Here is a 20,682-nt window from a genome sequence, read left to right as displayed (position 1 = left end):
GACCCGAAGGCTCAGGGCACGCAGCCACTGACGGGTCCAGACAGGACCGACGCCGGTCCTGCAGCAGCTGGCAAGGAGTAAGAGGGACTGAGACAAAACAGGGCACGTCTAGCGTAAGGATGTTGTCCGGAAGGACGCAGGTGACATCACGTGGCATCTTTTTTGGGAGGATCGTGGGAGAAATCCCTGTCTGTTCTCAGTACCAAAAATAGTTGCGTCTTCTCCCAGAGCATCTGGTGAGCTTTTGTTTCGGGACACAGGGAACCGCAAAAATGACCAGCTTTCTCTCTTTCAGTTGGCTGCTAAGAATGCTGGAGCCAAATTTATGACCCAACCATATGCTGATGGTTCGGGTCTTTAAAAGGATAGGTTTTTCTGAGCTGCATTTCTAGCTCTTACACACTCCCTTTCGTTTTCTTCCCTTTTCTCCCTTACCAAAAAAAAAAAAAAAAAAAAAAAGACTCTTCAAAATCTTTGCAAGAATACATGTTCATTGGTAGAAACTTGGCAGATAAAAGATATAGATGGATAATCCCTGCTAACCTCACTTACTAATCCAACTACGTCATTGTGCACCTTAAATCATTCCCCCAAATGTACCCCAAGAGCTCACGGAGGGTGCAGTGCATCCCGCGACGGGGATGCTTGTCCCGGCTTCTCCACTTCCAGTCCAGTTCCATGCTAATGCAGTCGCGGCAGCGGGTGATGGGCCAAGTGCTTAAATGCCCAGATGGAGCTCTTGGCTCTCGGCTTCAATACCCCTCCCTCCATCTCTTACCCCATGCCACTCTGCCTTTCAAGTAAGTACATTTTTCAAAGATTTATTTTTACTGGAAAGACAGATTTACAGAGAGAAGGAGACACAGAAAGATCTTTTATCTTCTGGTTCACTCCCCAAGTAGCCATAATGGCCAGAGCTGAGCTGAGCCAATCTGAGCCGATCTGAAGCCAGGAGCTTCTTCCGGGTCTCCCACGTGGGTGCAGGGTCCCAAGGCTTTGAGCCGTCCTTGACTGCTTTCCCAGGCCACAGGCAGGGAGCTGGATGGGGAGTGGGGCTGCCGGGACATGAACTGGCGCCCATATGGGATTTCGGCACATGCAAGGCGAGAACTTTAGTCACTAGGCTACCGCGCCAGGCCCCTCCTCTGGTTTTAAGCTCATTTAATAAGCCCTCCGGTTGGAATCTATTGCTTGACTGTGGCCTTCCAAGGGCTGAATCTACGGCCTCTCATCGGCTGGGTAAAGTGCACGTGCCAAAACCTCATGCTGTGCCTGTGGATTGGCTGCGTGCCTTCCAGAAACATCTAATCCCTGCTCTCGTGTGTAATCGGGACGATCTTGTGGTCATTTACATATCCTTGTAAACCACTGAAGAGTTTTCTCTGCAACAAGCTGGGCTACAAATAAATATATCTGAAGCTCACGTCACCACTGCCTCCTGATTAAATTACCTAGGCCCAAACACAATGAGAGCCTGCTTTTAGCAAGAGGCAAGTCTCCTGGGCACTGTGCTCCACGCAGGGCTGCCCCTAGGGTGCTGTCGCAAGCTCCGCCCAGTGAGAGAGCATCCGTTGAGAAGTGTGGGTGGGCGTCAGCGCTGCGGCCGGATGAGGGTGGTCGGATGAGGGTGGGCGTCAGCGCTGCGGCCGGATGAGGGTGGTCGGATGAGGGTGGTTGGATGAGGGTGGTCGGATGAGGGTGGTCGGATGAGGGTGGTTGGATGAGGGTGGTCGGATGAGGGTGGTCGGATGAGGGTGGTTGGATGAGGGTGGTTGGATGAGGGTGGTCGGATGAGGGTGGTCGGATGAGCGTGGTCGGATGAGGGTGGTCGGATGAGGGTGGTCGGATGAGCGTGGTCGGATGAGGGTGGGCGTCAGCGCTGCGGCCGGATGAGGGTGGTCGGATGAGGGTGGTTGGATGAGGGTGGTCGGATGAGGGTGGTCGGATGAGGGTGGTTGGATGAGGGTGGTCGGATGAGGGTGGTCGGATGAGGGTGGTCGGATGAGGGTGGTCGGATGAGGGTGGTCGGATGAGCGTGGTCGGATGAGGGTGGTCGGATGAGGGTGGTCGGATGAGGGTGGTCGGATGAGGGTGGTCGGATGAGGGTGGTCGGATGAGGGTGGTCGGATGAGCGTGGTCGGATGAGGGTGGTCGGATGAGGGTGGTCGGATGAGGGTGGTCGGATGAGGGTGGTCGGATGAGGGTGGTCGGATGAGGGTGGTTGGATGAGGGTGGTTGGATGGGTTTGTGGGAAAAAATGGAATTAAAAGTATGAGTTTTATCTGGATGCACAAAGGTGTTCTGGTGCAAATATATATTACATACATATATATTCTTTTGTACTTTGTAGGGAAATGTCTTTCTGAAAAAGTATGTGTGGACTTCAAAAGTTTTTGCACCAAAATATGAACTCCCAATCCATTTTTTTTTAATCAACTCTAACACTTTATTGGACATTAGATTCTTTATGACTTTTTCACTTGGAAGACAGAATTATACAGGGAGAGGGAGAGAGAGCACTCAATGTTCCATCTGCTGGTTTGCTCCCCCAAATGGCTGCCATGGCCAGGGCTGCACCAGGCTACAGGCAGGAGCCAGGAACGCCACTGGGGTCTGTCACGTACATAGCAGGGACCCAGGACTTGGACCATCCTCCGCTGCTTTTCCAGGCACATTAGCAAAGAGTTGGATGAGAAATAAAACAGCTGGAGGCTCTGTGCAATGGCTCAGAGGCTAAATCCTCACCTTTGATCTGCCGGGGTCCTGTTTGGGTTTCGGTTCTAATCCCGGCTACTCTTCTTCCCATCCAGCTCCCTGCTTGTGGCCTGGGAAAGCAGTTGAGAATGGCCTAAAGCCTTGGGACCCTACACCTATGTGGGAGACCCAGGAGAAGCTCCTGGCTCCTGGCTTCGGATCAGCTCAGCTCCGGGCATTGCAGCCGCTTGGGGAGTGAATCATCAGATGGAAGATACTTCTCTCTGTCTCTCCTCTTCTCTCTATATATCTGACTTTGCAATAAAAATAAATAAATCTTTAAAGAAATAATAAAAATTTTAAAAAAGGAAGTGGAACAGCTGGGACTCAAACTGGCAGCCATGGTGGTGGTGACCTAGCCCACTGTGCCCATACACCTGTCTCTAAGATTGGTCAAAAAGTAGAAAGAGAACATGCTTAGGTGTCGTGTTCCTCCTCAAACGCCCACAGCAGCGAGGAAGGTGAAGGTGGGTCTCCCACGGGGGTCTCCCACGTGCGTGGTGGGGACCCAAGGACTCCGGCCCTCACCACTGCCTCCCACGTGCACATCAGCAGAGGTCAGGGGCAGAAGTGGAGACCAGGCTGAACATCTGCCTCTCCACAGACTTTCTGAAGACGCTGTGAGACAGTGACCCCGGGGACCAACAGCAAGAGCGCATTTCCCCTGCGGGGAGCCTGGTGCTTAATTGGGCCAGCGGCTTCAGCAGAAGCATCTGGAAAAACAAAACCCTCAGCCAGGAAAGATGATGTGAGGACCACCTACCTGAGGGTCCCGCCTGCCCCCTTAGAGCCCGTTAGCAGGAAGTTTACACTTGGAACTGTAGAGCGGCTGGCGTGTGCAGTGCACTGGCCGGATCTGGGCCGACCCAGGCTAGCCTCCTGGAGGTCCCTGTGCGCGAGAAGCCATGCAGCCCTCACTCTTACTGTTCCAAGCGTTTTCCTTGAGATGGACCCATGGACCTGAGGGCTGTGACTGCCAAGAGCTACCCCTCGTCTGGGAGAGCTGGCCTGTGTGCTGTCAAACACCCTGGCGTGCTGGATGTGCCAGTGGCTTCCCAGGGACGGGAACTTGACTGCGTATTTGAACTTAAGCCCGCTGGGCAAATCACAGGCTCTCGGAGTGCCGAGATCTCGGCTGCCAAACCCTAGGCATTTAATTACACTGCCGCAGAGAACACTCCGGCGAGCTTGGTCGGACGCAGACAATTATTTTAGGAAATCCTCGGAGGCCTTCTTTCCCCTGCCACTTAACTCCTGCTTCTCTCACAATTCAATATTTCATGCGTTGAGAGAAAATGACTTGTTTGCTTCAAAGGACATGCTAGGAAATGTTGGAAGGACATGTTAATTACGTTGAACTGGGCTTGCTTTGTCTCGGCACAAATGAAGCTCTTGGAGGGGGCCTGGGGTTCGGTCCTAATTGTTTGGGAATTCGAGCCAAGCGGAGGGGGAGTTGGGCTCATGTTCACTGCTTTTGCTGCGTGTCGGGTTATGAAAATTGGATTTGTCATGAAAGGAGGTGAAGCTAGTTCTGATTCCCCCAGAACCAGAAGGAAAATGTTCCTAGGCTCCTGTGGGGAGGATGTGAAATTGCTGTTTGTTTATTTTCATTTCACTTACCAGAGAGACAGACAGATCCTCCATCCACTGGCTCACCCCGACCCCCAAATGACTGCGACACCTGGGACTGTGCCACGCCTAAGCCAGGAGTCCAGAACTCCAGCGAGGTCTCCCATGTGGGTGGCAGCGACCCAAACTCCTGAGTCGGCACCTTGGGCACACAGGAAGCGAGGCAGGGATAGAACTCACACCCAAGGATTCCAACACGGGATGTGGGGTCCCCTTCTTGGGGCCTTTGTGACAAACATGCGCCCCCTTTGGGGGTGGGGAAGGAACACCTCTCTGAGATCCTTGTCATTATTCCCCACACAGTGCGGTGTGACAGCGGTGGACAGCTGAGACGGGCCGGGCACCATGAATCATGATCTAGGGACAGTTAGCACACGGCGAAGTCCTACACAAAGGCTGTGCCCGTGCAGGCAGGACTTGCGTGTCCCCGTGGATCCGGGTATCCACAGCAGGTGCTGGAGCCAGTTCCTCAAGGGTACCTGGGAGGCGACAGCCCCGGGGAGGAGTGGCGTGGGACGCGCGTGCTGCTGCACGGGTAAATGAGCTGGCTGCGCTGTGGGCTCCCCTGGGAGACCTGGGGGAAGGGAAGCTGTCCAGAGGCAGAGGCGGGAGGGAGGAGGCGGTGTTTATCCTGGCACCTGTGAGTCATGACTGAGGACTGCTGGGTGGCAGGGATGGGTGTCCGCTGGTGCCCTCCTGGGGACTGGGCTCCCAGCTTTGACAAATGGTGGGTGTACACAGCAAATGCTACATAGGTCCTCCCGCCTGCTCTACCTCATTTCTAGGTGACTGGTACCTCCTACAGTGTCAGGGCCATGGATACAATTGTTACTGCTGTTTTACAATCAGGATGAGAAAACACAGCCTCTCTATGTCCAATAGAGATGCATTTTTCTAATTATTAATTTACTTGAGGAGAGACAGCACACACACACCCACCGCTGGCTCACTCTCCCAGGTGCCTCCAACAGCCAGGACTTGGCCCTGGCTGAAGCCGAGAGCTGGGACTCCATGGGGTCTCCCTCGTGAGTGGTAGGTCCCCACTCGCTGGAGCCGTCCCCTGTTTCCCAGGGTCTGCATTTGCAGGAATGCTGGATTGGGGACCTGAGCTAGGAGCTGAACTCAGACACTCCCACGTGGGCTCTGAGTTATTAGTCCCTAAGCTAAATGATTATCCCTGAATATTTTTTTCCCAGAGATTTATTTATTGTTCTTAAGAGTCAGAGTTAGAGAGAGAGACAGAAAGAGAGATCTTTCATCTGCTGGTTCACTCCCCAAGTGGCCACAATGGCCAGAGCTGAGCTGATCTGAAGCCAGGAGCCTCTTCCGGGACTCCCACGTGGGTTCACGGTCCTAAGGCTTTGAGCCGTCTGCCACTGCTTTCCCAAATCACAAGCAGGGAGCTGGATGGGAAGTGGAACAGCTAGAACTTGAACCTGTGCCCATTTGGGATGTGGGTGCTAGAAGGGGAGGATTAGCTTGCTGTGCCACCCTGAGTAGTCCTGGCCTGTGGGTGAACACGCACAAGCGGTGCTCACAGATGGAGGGGTGCCCAGTGTGAAGGCACGCTGGACGCTGCCCTCAGGGCCAAGTTCTCAGCCCTGAGCCCTCATCCCACCTGGCTCTCCCCGGGTGGCAGAGGCTGGGAATGTGCGCTGCTTCATCTGTCCCTCCTAGCGGGAGACGCAGCCTTGGTAAAACGGGGCCCTGCCGACTTCGGAAGGGCGTCTGAGGCTCTGAGAGTGACTCATTACTGGAGTTTCCGGTGGTGTTTTTGCTTATAAATTAGTGGAGAAGTCAAGCTCATCTGTGCAATTATATCGTTTGCTCATACTCCAATAAGTGTTAAAAAAAAATAAAGGATTTTATTGAGTGGGAGAGAGGAGGTGGGATAATAGCCGGCGTTTCCCTGGCTGCTGGGAACTCCGAGCCTGGCTTATCTGCCACAGCCTGTGGGAGACAGAGGGCTGCGTGAGGGAGCCATGACAGTGCTGCCTCACTCCTAAGACGTCTGCTTGCAGCACTGCACAGGGCATCCAGGCAGACCCGATCCTCTGCCTCCCGCCATGGTGGCTTATCTGGACCCACACAGCCCCATGAGAGGTCACGTACAGCTTTCCTCAGCACAGAATCCTTCGGGAGCAGCACAGGGCATGGTGGGTTAGCTGTTGGTGGTTGTTGGTTTAATATTGTTTACACATTGAGAAGGATGCATGCCCATGTGGGTCCCAATTAGAGTGGGAGGCTCAGGTGGGGGAAGGCGGGTGAGACAATGGTTCCTTTTTTTCCTACTGTATCTGCAAGGGGGGCAGGGGTGGGGGCTGCTCCTGGCTATCAGACTACACCGGCACCGGAAACGGGCGATGGTCCTATGACGACACTTTAGAGACCTCAATGTGGGGAGTGTTCCGAGGGTGTCACTTGAGTGCTTTTGATAGTTCTGGGATGTTGTCAGTTCATTGTTCCAGGGTTGAAAAAACCTTTCCAAGGCCTGTTGGTTGACCCAGACGCATGCTGCAAGGCTTGGCCAGGGGAGTGTCCAACCTGCCCTGCTCTGCATCCTCTGCCGGCCTAGGCGAGCTGGCTGTCACGTCCTCCAAGTACATCTGGACATGCTGTCCACTGCACAGGCAACCGAGGCAGCCCAGGCTCGATACATACACTCCAAGTTCGGACCACATATCTTACAATTTTCTCTGTGGCTGGGGTTTGAGTCCAGCCCTGTAATTGGGGAGTCCCCCACCCGAGGTGACCTCAGACTTGATTTTGTGTGTGCTAGCCAGTGCAGGGTCAGCCACCACACCAGCCAAACACACATACCAGTGGCTGCAGCTGGATCAGTCCCATTCCTAGCCCCATTTCATGCAAGCAGATGGGTGCTGTGGCCCAGCCCAGCCCAGCCCAGCCCAGCCCAGCTCAGCCCAGCCCAGCCCAGCCCAGCCCAGCTCAGCCCAGCCCAGCCCAGCCCAGCCCAGCTCAGCCCAGCTCAGCCCAGTTCAGCCCAGCCCAGCCCAGCTCAGCCCAGTTCAGCCCAGCCCAGCCCAGCCCAGCCCAGCCCAGCCCAGCCCAGCTCAGCCCAGCTCAGCCCAGCCCAGCCCCGCCCAGCCCCGCCCAGCCCCGCCCAGCCCCGCCCAGCCCAGCCCAGCCCAGCTCAGCCCAGCTCAGCCCAGCCCAGCCCAGCTCAGCCCAGCCCAGCCCAGCCCAGCCCAGCTCAGCCCAGCTCAGCCCAGTTCAGCCCAGCCCAGCTCAGCCCAGCTCAGCCCAGCTCAGCCCAGCTCAGCCCAGTTCAGCCCAGCCCAGCTCAGCCCAGCTCAGCCCAGCCCAGCCCAGCCCAGCCCAGCTCAGCCCAGCCCAGCCCAGCCCAGCCCAGCCCAGCCCAGCCCCGCCCAGCCCAGCCCAGCCCCGCCCAGCCCAGCTCAGCCCAGCTCAGCCCAGCTCAGCCCAGCCCAGCTCAGCCCAGCCCAGCCCAGCCAAACTCAGCCCAGCCCAGCCCACCATAAGCCTGGTTTTCACACGTACCAGTGAGTGCTGAGGCCTAGTCAGGGCAACCCCCAATAATCCCCACCAGGCCTACCCCAGCCCCAGTGTTTGGATGTGCCTATATGTACTGTGACATACCCCAGTCTGTCCCGCATCCCATCTGTTCTTCGGCACACCTATGTGTGCTAGAGCTTAGTTCAGCCTGGGACAGACCTGGCCCGCATGTATACCACTGGGTGCTGTTGTCTTGACCAACGTGGCCTGCTCCCAATCCTGGCTCTCATACTCACCAGTGGGAGCTGCAGAGCAGGGAGGGAGTGCCCACAGTTCCTCTGCCAGGCTTGCTCCCAATCCCTGATCTGGCACCTGCCAGGGGGTACTGCAGCCCGCCTGACACGCCTTGCACCCAGTCCCGGCACGTGCCAGTGAGCGCTGCAAGCCACTGCTCCTGACATCCATGTCCCCTAAGTCCTGGCTGCTCTGCTCTCCACCCAGCTCCATGCTGACGAACTTGGGAAGGCTGTGGGAGATGGCCCAAGTGCGTAGGCCCCTGCACCCTGTGGGAGTGCCAGCTGGAGTTCCTGACTCCTGGCTTTGGCCTGACCCAGCCCTGACAGTTGTGGTCATTTGGGACATAAACCAGCAGATGGAAGATCTCTGTGTGTGTCTCTCTCCCTGTCTTTCTATATGTGTTTCAAAGAAATAAACCTTTCAATTGTCATTTCCCACTTCATTCAGAGCAGAAACCAAAGCCCACCCTGTGGCCCCCAACCTCCCCCCAGCGACCTCTGCTGAGCGCCCACTCACTGTGCTCTGACCACAGCAGGTGCTGGTGGCCTTGGGCTCGCCCATCCTCCACGTCCTCCCGGCTCCTCCCTCACCTGCACAGGCCTTCATGCTTCAGGCTGCAGCGCTGAACAGCCCCATCCTGGCATGCTCTGTCCCTCTGTCTCCATGCACTTTAATCCAGGCCTCTTCAGGTGTGTGTGTAAGAGAGAATATTCCCTCCTAACCCCTCCCCACCTTGGTCTGGTCACCTGTAAAATGGCATTCCTCGAAGGAGGACCTGGGTCACTCTACCCAGGCGCTGAGTCAGTACCTTCTCCCCACCCCGCCACTTTCTCTCCCAGTGCAAAGCAGGCTGAGTCCTACTCTCTCATCCTGATCTCCCCGCAGACCCTCTTCCAGAGCCCAGAGGAAGGCTGGCAGCTGTACACCTCAGCTCAGGCCCCCGACGGGAAATGCATCTGTACGGCTGTGATCCCCGCCCAGGGCACCTGCTCCCGCGATGGGCGGAGTCGAGAGCTGCGGCAGCTGATGGACAAGGTGAGACCTTCTAGATCCTCCGAGGAGGAACTGCTAACGTACCTCCTTTCCCCATCCTGCCCTCTGTCCCCATCTGGGTCAGCTGGGCTGGATCCAGCCACGTGGGTGTTTCATTCAGTGCTGCCTTGGTGGGAAGGGGGAGGCGCCCCAGGACGGCATGGGAGTCCCGACCATGTAGGGCCCAGGCAGCTCTTTGTTGCTCAAATCCACCTGCTGTAACAGCATGCTGCATACCTGGTGGACATGTAACCCACACCCCACCTTCGCACTCTGATGGCAGGTTAGAGAGAACAACCCCATGCGAGTCCCTTTCCACTCCAAGGACATGGCAGGGCCCTGTTAGAGGTGGGCAACCCCCTGCAAGCACACGATGGTGCAGGGTGCTGAGGCTTGGCCGGGGTCTCCCACCCAGGAACCCTGTGGGAGCTTGCCCTGCTCACGACATCACGTGGTACCTTCTCATTGTTGATGAGGGCGGTCCAGGGTGGGCGTCAGCTTCATCCGGCAACATGGTTTCTGAGCAGCATCCAGGCCTGTCCCAGTCTGCCTTAGGTTGAGTCATCTGAGCCAAGCAGGGTCCACCTCGGCCAGCTGGCTCAGGAGGCCACAAAGAGGGAGTTTCTGCTCCTGCGTTCAGCCACAACATAGTCCTCAAGCATGGACTCTGGGCCAGTGCTGGGCACCGCGTACTCAGCCGTGGACAGGCTAGACAGACCTCTCTACACCTGAAGGAGGCCAAGGGACAGGAACACCGCAGCTAGCAGTCCCAGTTGGGAAGACAGCCAGTGCAGGGGGGCAATGAGACATGGGTGTGGGGGTGGGCTATGACCAGGAGGCCAAGCACAGGGACCCACTGTGGGGAGGGGAGGAGGAGAACCAGAGGGAGGCAGGGGAGGGGCACAGCAAGCCAGGCACCCGCCAGGGAGCAGGAAGGGGGAGGCTGGGGGGCTGTGAACCAGGGAGAGGCGGTGGAGGGGAAGGACTGGCTGAGCTAACTGCAGGGTCGGACTGTAGGGGGAAGGGTTGCCTCTGGTAAGGCTGGTGCAGGGCAAGTCGCGTTGGGCAAGTGTCCCAGTCTGTCCTTAACTGTGGCATCTCAGTGGATGGGGCGGAGTTTGCTTTTCCTGAATTGCTGCCGTCCTAGGTGCAGAATGTCTCGCAGTCCATGGAGGTCCTTGAGCTGAGGACGTACCGTGACCTGCAGTATGTGCGCAGCATGGAGAGCCTCCTGCGCAGCCTGGACGCGAGGCTGCGGGTGGCCGACGGCTCCCTCTCGGCCAAGAGCTTCCAGGTGGGGTCCCCAGGAGTCATGGGCCTGGTGTGTGTCCAAGAGGAGGGGCTGAGGGGCCGGGCCCAGGCTGGGCACCATGCATCAGGACTGGCAATGGCGTCCTCTCGCTGGACAGGAGCTGAAGGACAGGATGACGGAGCTGTCACCCCTGAGCTCGGTCCTGGAGCAGTACAAGGCCGACACGCGGACCATCGTGCGCCTGCGCGAGGAAGTGAGGAACCTCTCGGGCAGCCTGGCGGCCATCCAGGAGGAGATGGGCGCCTATGGGTACGAGGACCTGCAGCAGCGGGTGACGGCTCTGGAGGCCCGGCTGCATGCCTGCGCCCAGAAGCTGGGTATGCCTGACCCCCGACTCCGACCCTGCACCCCCAGCCCCAACACCACCCAGGCAGAGTTGTTGAGCTCTAACTTCCAAACTTCAACTCTCAACCTTGCCACCCAAGGCATCTGGAGGCATCTGGGAATGACCTCAAGCCTTGACCTCCAACCTCACCCTCAACCTGGCGCCTCGTCCACCTGTGGGCTGATGGCACTTTGGACCACACCTCACCCCTCCCTGCCTCCCGCCAGGTCTCCCCGTTCCCCTAGCCTCATACCCTGCTTGTGGCTGCTGCTCCCGCAGGCTGTGGGAAGCTGACCGGGGTCAGTAACCCCATCACCATCCGGGCCATGGGGTCCCGCTTTGGCTCCTGGATGACCGACACCATGGCCCCCAGCACAGACAGCCGGGTAAGTGACACAGCCCACCTGGGGGCTGCAGCCTGGGGGTGCCCAGAAGTGCTTGAGGTGTCCACGCCATGGCCCCTGGTGGCCCTGTCCCAGGGTCTTCTGTGACTACCAGGTGACCAAGGAGCTCCCAGACCGGTGAAGCTGTTTCCTGACTCCACAGACTCGCAGGTGCTGAGTACTGCTGGCAAGCTCGTAGGGACGGCAGCCCCAACCCCAGCACCGCTCTGTGACCTCCACGGTCACAACTGTCCAGCCCGACAGACCAGAGCCACCTGAGCTGTCGGCTCCCTGGGTGGGCACTGAAGTCACTGGCTGTAGGGAGGGTGGGGGGCGGCCAGGGGTGGCTGTGAGGTCAGGGTGGCTTTCGTGTCCTGGTTTGTCCACTTAACCAGGGTCAAAGAGCATGAGAATGACGCTGGAGTTAGGGTTTTCATCACAAAGGTGCGTCCACACTGATCAAACGAGGAGGAAGCGGCCGGGCCTTGCCAAAATGGGGACCCATGGCCAACAAAGTGACCACCTGACGCCTCCTGGCTGGGGGGGGCCCTCACACCTGCATGCAGCCCAACAGGGCTCGCAGTCCCTGGGCAGTAACCAGTCATGCATGTACTGGCTCCTTCCGTGACGGGCTGAGTGCTGGGCCCTGCGGCTGCCCTCGCTCAATAGCACCGCCCTCCTAGGTCTGGTACATGGATGGCTACTACAAAGGCCGCCGGGTCCTGGAGTTCCGCACCCTGGGGGACTTCATCAAAGGCCAGAACTTTATCCAGCACCTGCTGCCCCAGCCATGGGCGGGCACCGGCCACGTGGTCTACAACGGGTCCCTCTTCTATAACAAATACCAGAGTAACGTGGTAGTCAAGTACCACTTCCGCTCGCGGTCTGTGCTGGTGCAGAGGAGCCTTCCGGGCGCCGGCTACAACAACACCTTCCCTTACTCGTGGGGCGGCTTCTCCGACATGGACTTCATGGTGGACGAGAGCGGGCTCTGGGCCGTCTACACCACCAACCAGAATGCGGGCAACATTGTGGTCAGCCGGCTGGATCCGCACACCCTGGAGGTGCTGCGCTCCTGGGACACCGGCTACCCCAAGCGCAGCGCCGGCGAGGCCTTCATGATCTGTGGCGTGCTCTATGTGACCAACTCACACCTGGCGGGGGCCAAGGTCTACTTCGCCTACTTCACAAACACGTCCAGCTACGAGTACACGGACGTGCCCTTCCACAACCAGTATTCCCACATCTCCATGCTGGATTACAACCCCCGGGAGCGCGCCCTGTACACCTGGAACAACGGCCACCAGGTGCTCTACAACGTCACGCTCTTCCACGTCATCAGTACCGCCGGGGACCCCTAGGTGCTGCTGCCGGCACTCCCCTCGCCACGTCTGTTGTGTCCACGCTCCCCTCTGCCTGGCAGTGCGCTCTCTTCTCCTTTCTTGGTCTCTGCTTTTGATACCCCACAGGTCGTCCTCTGGCCTCCTTAGGGATACCGCCTTTCTCTTCACCAAGTTGAGCCTCCTCGGCTTCCCCGCCTTTCCTCTTGCCCCTTCTCTTGGCTCCCCACTTGGCCCTCACCCCATCCCAGGAGCTGACTGCATGAAATTCCTTCTTTTTTTAATTTACACTTCTTGTTTCCGGGTTGCCGGAATAAATGGGACCTTTGACATTTGAGGCTGTGGTTGCTCTGCGTGTCCCCTGAGGAAGGCAGTGGGGGCCAAGCCTGCAGATCCTTCATGCCCCAGTGTCCTGGGGGGCAGGCAAGCCCAATGTGAGGCTGGGGGAGCCTGGGTAACCCCCCTCCGCGAAGCCAGCGAGCCCTTATGGAGGTGGGGTAGTTGCTTTCGATCGAAGGCAATTCGTTTAAAAGCAATTTGATCAAAACCAAGAATTCTCTCCCAGGCATGATAACTGGCCTCCCATGCGCTGCCACCCATCCATCAGCAGCATCGCGGAGCTGTCTGGCAATTATTGAATGGCTTTTTACCAGTCTGGCTGCTTTGAAGAGGCTGGGCAGGAGGGGTAGGCACAGTCCAGCGCCTCCTTTTTCCTCACGTTTGGCTGTGCCACTCTGAAAACCGTCCTCAAGAAAGTCACGCCTAATTCTGAGTTGGTGAATAACAGAAAGCTAGAAATAGCCCGAACGTGCACTTGGGGCGTTCGGTCAAACACACTCACATCCCCCACAGCTGTGGCAGTGATGGCCATGGACAGGGACACCAGAGCTCACAGCGTTGGGGGGTAAGGGGGCAAGAGGAGCTGGGGAGAGGCTGAGGAGGCCAGATTCCTGGGAACCCACACAATGGGGCCATATTGGGAACGAACCTCAGGCCTCCCATCTTACCCTGTCTTCAGTCTCTCTCTCTCTCACACACACACAAAGCGTAGCTCTTGTCCCAACCAAGAATGAGCAAAATGACTAACACCCTGCCCTGCCCCCATGCCCAGATCCTGGGTGCAGGGTGTGGGGTGTGTCTGGGGTGTCCACTGCTACCTGGATGACCTCCCCCCACATCACAAGCCCACACCTGCCACTTCATCCCACGTTACCAACCATTTCTCCGGGGTGCCTGCTTCTGCCCTGCTGCCTGTGCGCCCCAGTGGGTGGAGGGGCGGGAACCAGAGGGTGTGCCCCGGGAGACAAGGGAACCCTGGGTGGGGAGGAAGGCTACACTGCTGCCACCCTAAAGGCCAGGACTTGCAGCCCCAATTCTGGCAGGCAGGAACAGCCAGGAGTGTGCAGTGGCTGAGGGGAAACACAGCCATTTAAAAACGAGCCATCTGGGCACGCAATGGTCCCTGGCCATCCTGACCCAGTGACATCTGGACCACGTGGTCCCAGGTGGACATGGACACTGCTTGGATGCCACACCAACTACAGGGTCACACACATGCAACAGCAGGTGCCAGGATGCCACCATATCCAGGATGGTGTGTGCCCCTTGCAGGCAGCAGCTGAGCCCAGCATGGGAGCCCTGCAAGGCACGGCACCCAACCCTTTCCAAGGTCCCCCGCCCCTCAACCACGCACCACTACTGCGCAGACAGCAGCGGCCCGCCCTGGGCCCCCATGCGCCACGGGGGAGTGTCCTGCCTCAAGGTGCATTCAGCCAAGCTGGCTTTCCCCGGCCTGCCAGCGCTGGAAGGAAACTCATTAAACCTTCCTAATGACAAACGCGCGGGCGGGCAGCCGTGACTGCTCCTGAAACCTGCCAGATGGCAGCTGGTAGAGGTGATGCTTTACCAGGAGCCGCGGGGGGAGGCAACGGGCCTCCCCTGGGGTCAGGCGTTCGTCCGCTCACTCCCTAAGCCTGGCCAGCCCAGCAGACTGCCCCTACCCACACCCTGGGCCCCGCAAGATTGGGGGGATCTTCTTTCTACCTACCAGATCTGCAACCTCTGAGGGAAGTCCGGGGTGGCTGAGCACACAACCCACAGCCCCCCATCCAGGGGGAGTGGGCCTGTCACCTGTTGGGGTACCCCCTCTGTTGCCTTCACTCTCCAGCCCCCTCCCACAGGATCCCTGCTCTCCGAGGCACCTGGCTGCAGCCCCCCTCCCTTCCAGTCTAGGGGACCCCTGTTGCCATGGGAACCACATCAGCAGAGGTTGCTGGTCCCGTTGGCCAGACCAAGAACAACGTGGCAGGAATGCTCAAGCAGGGAGGCAGGCAGGTCTGGGCTGGAGTGAGGGCTGTGGAGCCCCAGCCTGGTCTCCCAGGATTCCCCCACACCTGCCAGCTGAGTCGACTGGGAACAGTGCCGGGGCTGGCCTGGCCACCGGCCGAGACCCTCCTCTCCAGCTGTGGGGAGGAAATGCCGGGAGGTCTCCCCAGGCCCATGCGGAGCGGGAGTTCTCACAGCAGCCACAGAATGCCAGCCCCTCCCACTCCCGGCGCCCCAGGACCTTGCCGGGGAGGAAATGAGACACAGGGCAACAGCAGTGGTTCTGGGTTTAATCAGGGCTGCAAAGGGTGCTGAGCTGTGGCCAGGGGGCCCCAGCCGCACCTGCGCACATATGCGCACTTTTTGCGACTGAACAAGGAACGCAGCACAGCTAGCAACAGCCCCAGGCCCGTGTCCGCCACAGCACCTGGGAGAAGGCCTCGCCGGGGCCCCCTCCCCATCTCCTTCAAGTCAGGCATCGTGGGCCCTGACGGCGGGTGGGTGGGGAGCAGGGGACCCCCAGAACCCTCAGTCTTGAAGAGCCCTCCCAACCACCTGGGTAACAATCAATACTGTGTGATGCTAGCAGGAGAGGCGCCTGCGGGCAGTCGGCTGGCCCCGGTCTCCCTGGCCCTCACTCCGTGCGAAGGATGATGTGGATGCCAGAATCCGTGAACACGGGCCCACTCATCTCGCCCGTGCGCAGCGCAAAGGAGGCGTCTTCAAATGGCTTCTGCATCTGACCTGGGAGGGGAGGAGAGGGGGGTCAGGCCTGGCGGGCGGCGGCAGATGGGGTTCCTGTCGGCGCCCAGTGGCATGCGCATCCGTCATCAGTGCCGCGCTCTGGCTCAGCGGGGGCGGGGGGGGGGGTGGCAGGGCCATTAAGGAGGCCTGGGAAGGCTGCGACAGCATGAGGGATGGCAGGTGGAGCCGCCACCGCTCAAGAGCTTGTCTCCCTGGGCCAGGCCCACTGCCTGGGAGGGCCCAGGGCAGCCTTCAGCCCCCTGAGGACTTCCCCCACCACCACCCATCCTGGGCCCTTCCCTCTCTTCCTCAAGGGTCCCTTGGCCTCTGGCCTGGACACACAGGCCCAGCCTAGGGCTGCCCACCCGACCCTGATCCCTGCATCCGTGGAATGAGGCAGCAATCCTCTTCAGGAGCCCAAAGACAGGACATAGCCTGTTGGGTGACCCATCACAGGGACACCCCTGGAGACAGTCCAGCAACCGGAACCAAGCAGCCCTCCCTCTCCACTGCCCAGCAGGAAGTGCCCGAGGTCCAGGGAGGCACTGTGCTGACATCTGGTGGACACTGGGTGCCTGTGCAGTAGCGATTGGGGGCCCAGCGCCTCCACCTGCTGAGAGCCACAGTTGGGGAGGAAGGGGAGGGTCAGGGCTGGGGGTGCAGGCCAGTGGCCCCCATTCTCTCGCACCTCTGCTGAAGGCACCCAGGTCCCCCCTGGCCTTGGCTGAGCTGCAGTCACTGTACTGCGAGGCCAGAGATTCGAAGTCCTCCTCTCCCGACTTGATCTTCTGGATGTAGCCTGTGGACAGGATGGGTACGTCAGGGGGTGGCGGGCAGAGGGGAGGGCAGCGCCGCACTGCCCAGGGAGCCGGGTGTGACCCAACTACACTGCACGCTTTAGAGTCTCAGGGGACATACCCGCTGACCCCACACACCACAACCCTGCAGGGACCTGTCAGCCACTCTGCTCTCCTCCTTCCCCCATAGGCACAGCACGACCTCCTCCCAACACACACACACACACACACACACACACACCACAACCTCCTCCCATCACACACACACACCACGACCTCCTCCCATCACACACACACACCACGACCTCCTCCCATCACACACACACACCACGACCTCCTCCCATCACACACACACACCACGACCTCCTCCCATCACACACACACACACCATGACCTCTTCCCATCACACACACACACCACGACCTCCTCCCATCACACACACACACACATACACACACACACACCATGACCTCCTCCCATCACACACACACCATGACCCCCTCCCATCACACACACACACACACACACACACACCATGACCTCCTCCCATCACATGCCCCTCCACGCCCCCGCCCTCCCACTCAAGCCTTTATTTAGAGGTCAATTCCAGCCAGGAACCAGCCTGCTGTCCTCTGGTCCCCTCACCCCCAAAAGCCCCTGTTGTGTCAGGTGCACCACATGGGTTCCACTGCTCACAGTCCTGTCTGGATACCTGCTGCCTGCCTTATGGCAGGTGGACGGGGCCAGGGGCACCACCTTCATCACTGTCCCACCCAATGCTCCCAGCTGCATAAAAAAAAACAGGTGTCCTCTAGTGTTTAAGGAAGTCATGAATAAATAAAGTAGAAACCCACCCCGAGAGAGGAGGGATCCAGGGCTTCACCTTTGGGATTCAGGCAGAGATGCAACAATCTGCATGCTGGCTGCTGGCACTGCAGATTGAAGGTTGCCACCTCCAACATGCTGGCCTCCGTGACTGCTCCAACACACCTGGCCAAGACCCCACCCACAGGACAAGGATCCAGCAGGGCTCCGGTCAGGTACTTAGCAGACCCTCCACAGCCTACAGGAAGCTCCCAGTGAGGAGTAGGGACCTTCCACCTGCTTCCTGCCAGTCCATCTGCCCTGAGCTCCAGCAGGGACTCGGTGCCTTCCTCTACTGGCTCATAACACAGGGTACTGGGGGGCCGTCCTCCTCCCCGACCCTGCTGGAGGCTGGGTACCGGGGGTCCGTCCCCCTCCCCTGACCCTGCTGGAGGCTGGAGCCTAGCAAACCCCAAGAGGGATGAGCTGCATGTCTGTGCCCCACCCCCTCCAGGTCACTGGGTGACTATATTTGGAAATAGGGTCTCTAAGGCAGGGAGACAAGGGATGGGTGTTTGACCTGTGGTTAAGAGCCACACCACAGGGCCTTGGTTCAAATCCCAGCTCTGCCTCCTGAGTTTGACTTCCCACAGGCCCTTGGAGGTAGCAATGATGGTTCTAGAAGTGGGGTCCCTGCCACCCGTGGGGGCAACCTGTGAGCATGTGGGGCATGAACCCCAGACGGGAAGGGGCTTTCTCTCTGCTTCTCAGCAGAGCACCCACAAAGATCACCAACAGAAGTGTGTGCTCTCCCCTAGATGAGCACACAGAAGACGACGCTGCCCATGAGCCACAGATACCACTGGGCACCCAAGGGGCCAGTCTTGATCCTGAACTTCTGGTTCCCTGTCTGCTGTCCGAATCGCTCAGTCTATGGTATTTCGTTACAGCAGCCCAAGCCAAGACTGTCGCCTCTACCTAAGGGAGACCCGGTGAACCCCAGCCTTGCCCCATCTGCTGAGTAAGCAGTGTCCAGTGTCTAGTCCACAGGCCGCCAGGCACCTGAGGAGGACGGGCCTGGCCAGGGAGAGGAGGGTCAGAATGAGGTTCCAGGGACCCAGGATCCAGCAAGGGGCCCATGGACTCGGCCCAGGCCAGAGGAGCTTACTGACCTCACAGGGGTCGGGGGAAGTGGCTCCTTGCCTCGGGGCCTCCCTGGGCACGTGGGCAGTGTGGCTAAGGGTACGAGCGAAGACAGCTTTGTCAGACAAGGACACCGGCAAGGGCACTCCGGGGGCCCTGGCTTCCTGACAGTCTGGCTGTGGCCCAGCAGCTGCAGAGGCGCCAAGGCTGCGAAAGGCAGTCTCCGCAGAAAGAGGGGACGTGGCTTCTACTGCGGGTGTCCATCCCCAGGGGTAGCATCAAGGCCCAGGCTGCCAGCCTGGGAGGGCGCGGGCTACACCATCACCCCCTGACGGCCAGGTGTGAGCTGCCCAGGGCAGGGCAGCAGGGCCACCCGCCCCCACTAGACAAGGCTCCAGCACCCAAGGGGAACACAGGGAACGCCTGGTTCCCGAGGGCGCCACAGCCAGGGCCAGCTCACCGCGTCCTCCTGGAACTTTCACCATCCCACCCTAGTCCTTCCTGGGCAGGACTGAGACGACAGTGTGAGGCTACGGTCCAGGGTCACTGTAGGGCCTGCACAGAGCCCACCGAGCCTCCCAAGGTCTGGCCCAGGGAGCTGTCCACGAGTCTTGTCCTGCTCAGCTTCCCCACGTGCAGGACACAAGTGCACAACCCCGAAATCGAGGTTCCAGCGTGCACGGGGGCAGCCCCAGGCTCTTCACCGTGACCGGCTCAGAGGAGGCTGTGTGAGAGCCCAGTCCTGCCCAAGCGGGGTCGGCTCCCCTGAACACCCCACCCAATCCCTGCAGACTGTGCCTCCCCCTCATCACCACCCTCCGCCCACTCAGTACAAGTCACAGCACCTCTGGCTGCCGGTCACTCCCACGTTCATGATCACTCCCACATGGCCTCCACGGGACCCTGGGGCACCAGCAAGCCATGAGGCTCCTGCCCACAGGCCCAGTCTCCACCTGTTACTGGCCAATCCCTTCCTGGGACCCGAGCTGACCGCAGCCCCCCACCCCCAGCATCTGTGCATCCCAGAGCTGGGGAGGTCACTCCATCTGCTGCGCTCCGACCCCCTTCAAGCTGCCAGCGGCCACAGCTTCCCCTCGGCGCTCCACCTCCAAATGCCCATTTCCCTCTGGGCTGGACCGGCTGTAGGGGAAGCAGCAGCCCCCCAGTCCCGCTCACCGTTGATCAGCTCCAGGGCCTCCTCCTTGGTGCGCGTTATCTTCTCCTGCCGCCAGGACGACGGCCGCCTGGACTGGCTGTGCTTGACCAGCAGGTGCGAGCAGCGGACCCTGGCCGGCTCCCCCTGCCCATTCTTGCTGCCGCCACCACCGCTGCCGCTGTTGCCGCTGGGCCGCTCCCACTGGCTGGCGTTGGTGATGTGGTTGAAGTAGTACACGCGCCCTGCGGGGGCAAGGAGGGCAGGGCTCAGTGAATGCCACAGGGGACAGCTGGCTCAACGAGGGGCCCTCGGCATCCAGCAGGCCTGGCTTCAAGACTCGGGCTGTGTCACTTTCTCAGATTGGAAACAGCAACGTTGTCAGCCGCCCAGGCTGAGTCCACGCATCTGTGCAAGACGGGGGAGCGGGCACGAAACCTCCTATGTTTTGGGGGGGGGGATTCCAGGAGGGCAAACCCAGCTGAACCGCTACCTCCCCGAGCCTTTGAAATGGAGTTCATTTTAAAGCGTGTGCCGGAGCGCCGGGCACCCCGACACCCAAGGATCACGAGCGGGGCGGACGGCAGGGATGTGAACCACCATGGCTGTGCACGGCACGGGGGTCCCCGTCCCCTCCCCCAGACAGGGCCCGGGCCCAGCGGGGGACGCGGAGGTCCCCCTGCTCCCCCAGCCCAGGCCGGGCTCACAGAGCCGGCGCCCTGCCTCAGGAGGCGCCGCACGCTCCCGGCCCGTCTCCACCCGAGAGTCGCAGCCCTCCACGGGGGCGGGTCGGCACCGTTAGTCGGAGGAGAAGCAGCCGGCAGCCGCGGCCCCGCGCCCGAGGGCCGAGCTCGAGCCCTGCTCCTAGGGGTCCGCGCGCGACCCCAGGCCCGATCCCCGCGCCACCTGAGCTGCGGCTCATGCGCTTCTCCCAGCCGGGGGGCAGCTTCTCCTCGTCCGCCATCTTCCCTCCTGCCGCAGCGTCCGCTCCGCCTCCGCCGGCCGCCCGCGCCCACCCGCCCACGCCGCCGATTGGCTTAGCGCGCTCCGCCCTGGGAGCTAGCCGCCACGTTCATTGGACGGTCCAACCGTCTGGATGGACACTCTGGCTTGCTATTGGGTACGGGCGATGGCGGGCGGGGCCCCTCACGCTGGAGCTGAACCCCGCCC

The 20,682-nt window shown here is 59.8% G+C and overlaps 2 protein-coding genes across 3 annotated transcripts in view; one reads left to right on the top strand and one right to left on the bottom strand.

Moving 5' to 3' along the window:
• Nucleotides 1–12,670, top strand: part of OLFM2 (olfactomedin 2) — a 58,446-nt gene extending 45,776 nt beyond the window's left edge. Inside the window, exons 2-6 of one of the 2 annotated variants that reach the window (XM_004595493.4) lie at nucleotides 9,040–9,189; nucleotides 10,334–10,480; nucleotides 10,596–10,815; nucleotides 11,103–11,209; nucleotides 11,890–12,670. In XM_004595493.4, coding sequence (XP_004595550.1) covers nucleotides 9,040–9,189; nucleotides 10,334–10,480; nucleotides 10,596–10,815; nucleotides 11,103–11,209; nucleotides 11,890–12,567 — 1,302 coding nt within the window. In that variant the 3' untranslated portion in view covers nucleotides 12,568–12,670. The remainder of the gene's footprint in view (nucleotides 1–9,039; nucleotides 9,190–10,333; nucleotides 10,481–10,595; nucleotides 10,816–11,102; nucleotides 11,210–11,889) is intronic. The other variant, XM_012929981.3, reaches the window with a different exon arrangement.
• A 2,471-nt stretch (nucleotides 12,671–15,141) lies between these two features.
• Nucleotides 15,142–20,562, bottom strand: PIN1 (peptidylprolyl cis/trans isomerase, NIMA-interacting 1). Its single transcript, XM_004595492.3, has 4 exons — nucleotides 20,419–20,562; nucleotides 19,536–19,757; nucleotides 16,304–16,414; nucleotides 15,142–15,615 (listed from the first exon to the last, which is right to left on the bottom strand). The coding sequence occupies exons 1-4, from the start codon at nucleotides 20,474–20,476 to the stop codon at nucleotides 15,506–15,508; spliced, it is 501 nt and encodes a 166-aa protein (XP_004595549.2). The 5' UTR covers nucleotides 20,477–20,562; the 3' UTR covers nucleotides 15,142–15,505.
• Nucleotides 20,563–20,682: the final 120 nt, after the last annotated feature.

Source organism: Ochotona princeps, chromosome 33 (genome assembly GCF_030435755.1).
Source record: "Ochotona princeps isolate mOchPri1 chromosome 33, mOchPri1.hap1, whole genome shotgun sequence".
NCBI lineage: Eukaryota > Metazoa > Chordata > Mammalia > Lagomorpha > Ochotonidae > Ochotona > Ochotona princeps.
Note: the sequence above shows the minus strand (reverse complement) of the source record. Positions and strands in the feature narration are given on the sequence as shown.